At 37.7% G+C, this 3,256-nt stretch overlaps 1 protein-coding gene across 1 annotated transcript in view; it reads left to right on the top strand.

Annotated features, from left to right (window-relative positions):
* Positions 1-3,256, top strand: part of IGF2BP3 (insulin like growth factor 2 mRNA binding protein 3) — a 123,274-nt gene that overhangs the window by 116,242 nt on the left and 3,776 nt on the right. Inside the window, exon 12 of the mRNA XM_011361662.2 lies at positions 2,232-2,306. Coding sequence (XP_011359964.1) covers positions 2,232-2,306 — 75 coding nt within the window. The remainder of the gene's footprint in view (positions 1-2,231; positions 2,307-3,256) is intronic.

The following is a 3,256-nucleotide window of genomic DNA, read 5'->3' as shown; positions in this document are numbered from 1 at the left end:
TTCAGAAAAACACTCCATTGCGGTTTATATTTTATGAACTTTTTATAAAATTTTTTGTTTAAAACAATATAGTACACAAAAACCTGCATTCAAATGTTTGTAGCATCTTTATAACTCCCAGAATGAGAAGATGCAAATGTTTGTCAACTGGCAAATGGATAAAACTGTGGTCTATCTATACGATAAATGTTGTTTAGCAATAAAGAGGAACAAACAATTGATACAGACTACAGCCTGGGTGAATCTCGTGCATTATGCTAAGGCATCAGGCTCAAAAAGCCATATACTGTGTGATCCCATTGACATGACAGTCTGGAAAAGGCAGGATTATAGGGATAGAGATAAGAAATCAGTGGTTGCTAGGAGTTAGAGCAGGGATTGAAAGAGACAGCCCGAGGAAATTCTGGGAGGGACAGAACTGTTTTTATTTGACTGTGGTGGTGTTTACATGCCTGTGCTTTTGTTACCAACAGAGTGACGTTTACTGCATGTAAACTAAACGAATAATAAAAAAAGGAAAACACACATACAAAAATAGCCCTCAGATACTCTTGTAGCAAAAGATAACAAAATACGTGTACAGAAAATGCAGCCAAAATAAATAAATGGGTAAAGGAAAAGACATGGTAAAAGATCAGATGGTGAACTGACTTTACTGTCCTGCTAGGCTCTTGACTGAGTTAAAAATAAATGTCTGACACATGTTCACACATTAAAAAAACCTAGTAGATTCGTTTTAGAAAAACTTCACTGAACATTTCATGAACAAGAACTGAGTATTTAGACCTTTGTTTCTTTTTCTTTCTGGCTTTTCTGGAGGTTTTATAATGAGTTTAAAATGTTTTTGTTTCTAAAAAGTCTAAAACACATAATATGGAAGATTTATCACCTCTCAACACTTTGGTAGATTTACATATATGTAAATTTCCATGTAGTTAGTTACTTTAATAAGGCATGTATTTGGTATCACCAAACCATAATGGTTTGTGTCTATATACTGGACATTTAGATTGTTCCTAATTTATCCTGCACAGATATAGTGCTATGGTGAACAAAGTTCTTTCAGCCAAATTGTTATAAATAACCTTATTCTTTAACAAGTCTACAGAAGGATATTTAGTGAGTCAAAGGGCATGTGCTTTGTTCAGGCTTTTGATATTATTGCAGTTTATACTCCTGACTTCAGTGTAGGAGCGCCCTCAGGCCCAGGCCTCAATCACCAGTTTTGACAAAGGTACTTAAAAGAAAACTAGTCAGAAAGTTTCTTCTTTTCAGTGATTTCCTGTGAATAATTCTAAGAGCTTGAACTAAAAGGAAGTAATTATTTGCTTGTTTGTGAATACAGACTCAAAATTAGTGCCCAGCAGAAAGCAGGAATATTATCAGAATGGTTCTAGGTGATAGAAATATTATGCTTTCTCCCTCCCTCAGAATAAAGTTGCCTTCATGAAAAAAACATTCTCTTGATTGTAAACATGCAGAGAAAAGTCTAGTAAGGAACTGACAATGATTATGATCGTACTGAGTGGCAAAATCTGGAGTGGTTTTTATTGTCCTTTTTGCTTCCTATTCTTATATTAGTAATAATGTATTTTTTAAAAATAGAATTTGCTTCTCGCATATAAAACATTTTAAACAACTCCTACCAAAATCCTAGGTCCCGAAATCCTTTCTGTGACTCTAGGGGAATGCTAAAGGGAAATCCTCTCCCCTTCAAGAGTCTCTACATGCCCCCAGCCCAGGCTTTTTGCATTTCAGATATGCTACAAAAACAGAAAAGTCTGAGTTTACCTTTCTTTTGCTAAATTAATGTTAGTTTATTTCAGATGTTACTCCAGTGAGTGTACTTTGGGGAATTTGAACTTAGCAATGTTTTGCATATACAGGAAGCCTGGAGGGTTCTGATGCGTGTGGGTCGAGGACCACCCCATGAGTACTGCTGGTATTGTGATTAGAAACATGATAGTGGAGACACATTCCAGCTCTATTAGCTGTGTGTTCATGGGCCAGGTTAACTCCTCCAGCCTTCAGTTTGTCCCTCTGTAGAGACACTACACCTCATCAGGATGTAGTAAGGATCAGCTAAGACTGCAAATGTATTTTTACAATAGGGCCAGGCAAAGTGTAAGTACCCAGTATATGGCAGGAGCAATAACTTAATGAACCCACATTAACCACTGCCTCTTCATAACTTCTGAAAATGGCATAACCCCTTGATGCGTCTCTTACAGATAGCTCCAGCTGAAGCACCAGATGCTAAAGTGAGGATGGTGATTATCACTGGGCCACCAGAGGCTCAGTTCAAGGTATGTGCTCTAGAGTCTGTGCACAGGTAACAAATGAATGGATATGGACAGTATTAATGCTTTCTTTTCAGGAACTCCATAACCTGGCTTCTCCCTTAAATGTATCTAATACTCAGTAGGAGGAATTTCTCAATGGAAATTCGTAAGACTAGGAATAGTAGAAATATACCCCAAATGACATTTCCGAAATAACCCCAAAACCTGTAATTTTGAGAGTTCTGTAATAGTTGTTGGGTTTGCCAATCTCCCAAAAAAGAATGTGCTCAATGCCTTGTTATATGTGAAAATGACACCTTAAGACTGAAATTTATAAATTTGTCTGGTTAATATACTTTGTAAAACTTGTTCCTGAAATTTTCCTAGTCCTTGAGAACCCTTAACCTTGAATTAAAATGCCCCCTTTTCCTCCTACCCTTGGGTGAACTCTGTTAGCTCTTGTCCATAGTCTCTCCAAATCACTCTAATCCTTCAAATCTTAGAGGTAGTTATGGCGTTTGTCCTAGGGTGAACCACTGCTCGTGTTTCTTGGGGTTTGGGGCCTTTGAGGCTGCAGTGCCTCTCCCTGTGTACCGAAGTGGTGCAGCAGGGTAATGAAGAGCAGAGAGTTGGCAGCCAGGCTGCTGGTTTAAATCCCAGCTCTGCCATTCACCAGCTGTGTGACCTTGGTTGGGCAAGTTATTTAATCTTTCTCTGGCTAGTTCCTCATCTGTAAAATGTAGATAAGAGCTCTAACATATAAGGTTTAAACAGTACATAAAATGCTTAGAATAATCTCTGACACAATAGAAATATGCTGGTGGTGGTGTTCAGAGACTCTGGGTGACTCAGACTAGTAAGACCCTGACAAATGCTTAAATTCACAAATACATACCTTTGAGTAATATGGTATTTCTCATAAGACTTGGTGTGGGTGTCTTGTTTGTCATAGGCAAAAGCAACTAGTAAATTCT

This window comes from Pteropus vampyrus, unplaced genomic scaffold, assembly GCF_000151845.1.
Source record: "Pteropus vampyrus isolate Shadow unplaced genomic scaffold, Pvam_2.0 Scaffold69, whole genome shotgun sequence".
Taxonomy (NCBI): domain Eukaryota; kingdom Metazoa; phylum Chordata; class Mammalia; order Chiroptera; family Pteropodidae; genus Pteropus; species Pteropus vampyrus.
This window is presented reverse-complemented; position numbering and strand designations above follow the sequence as displayed.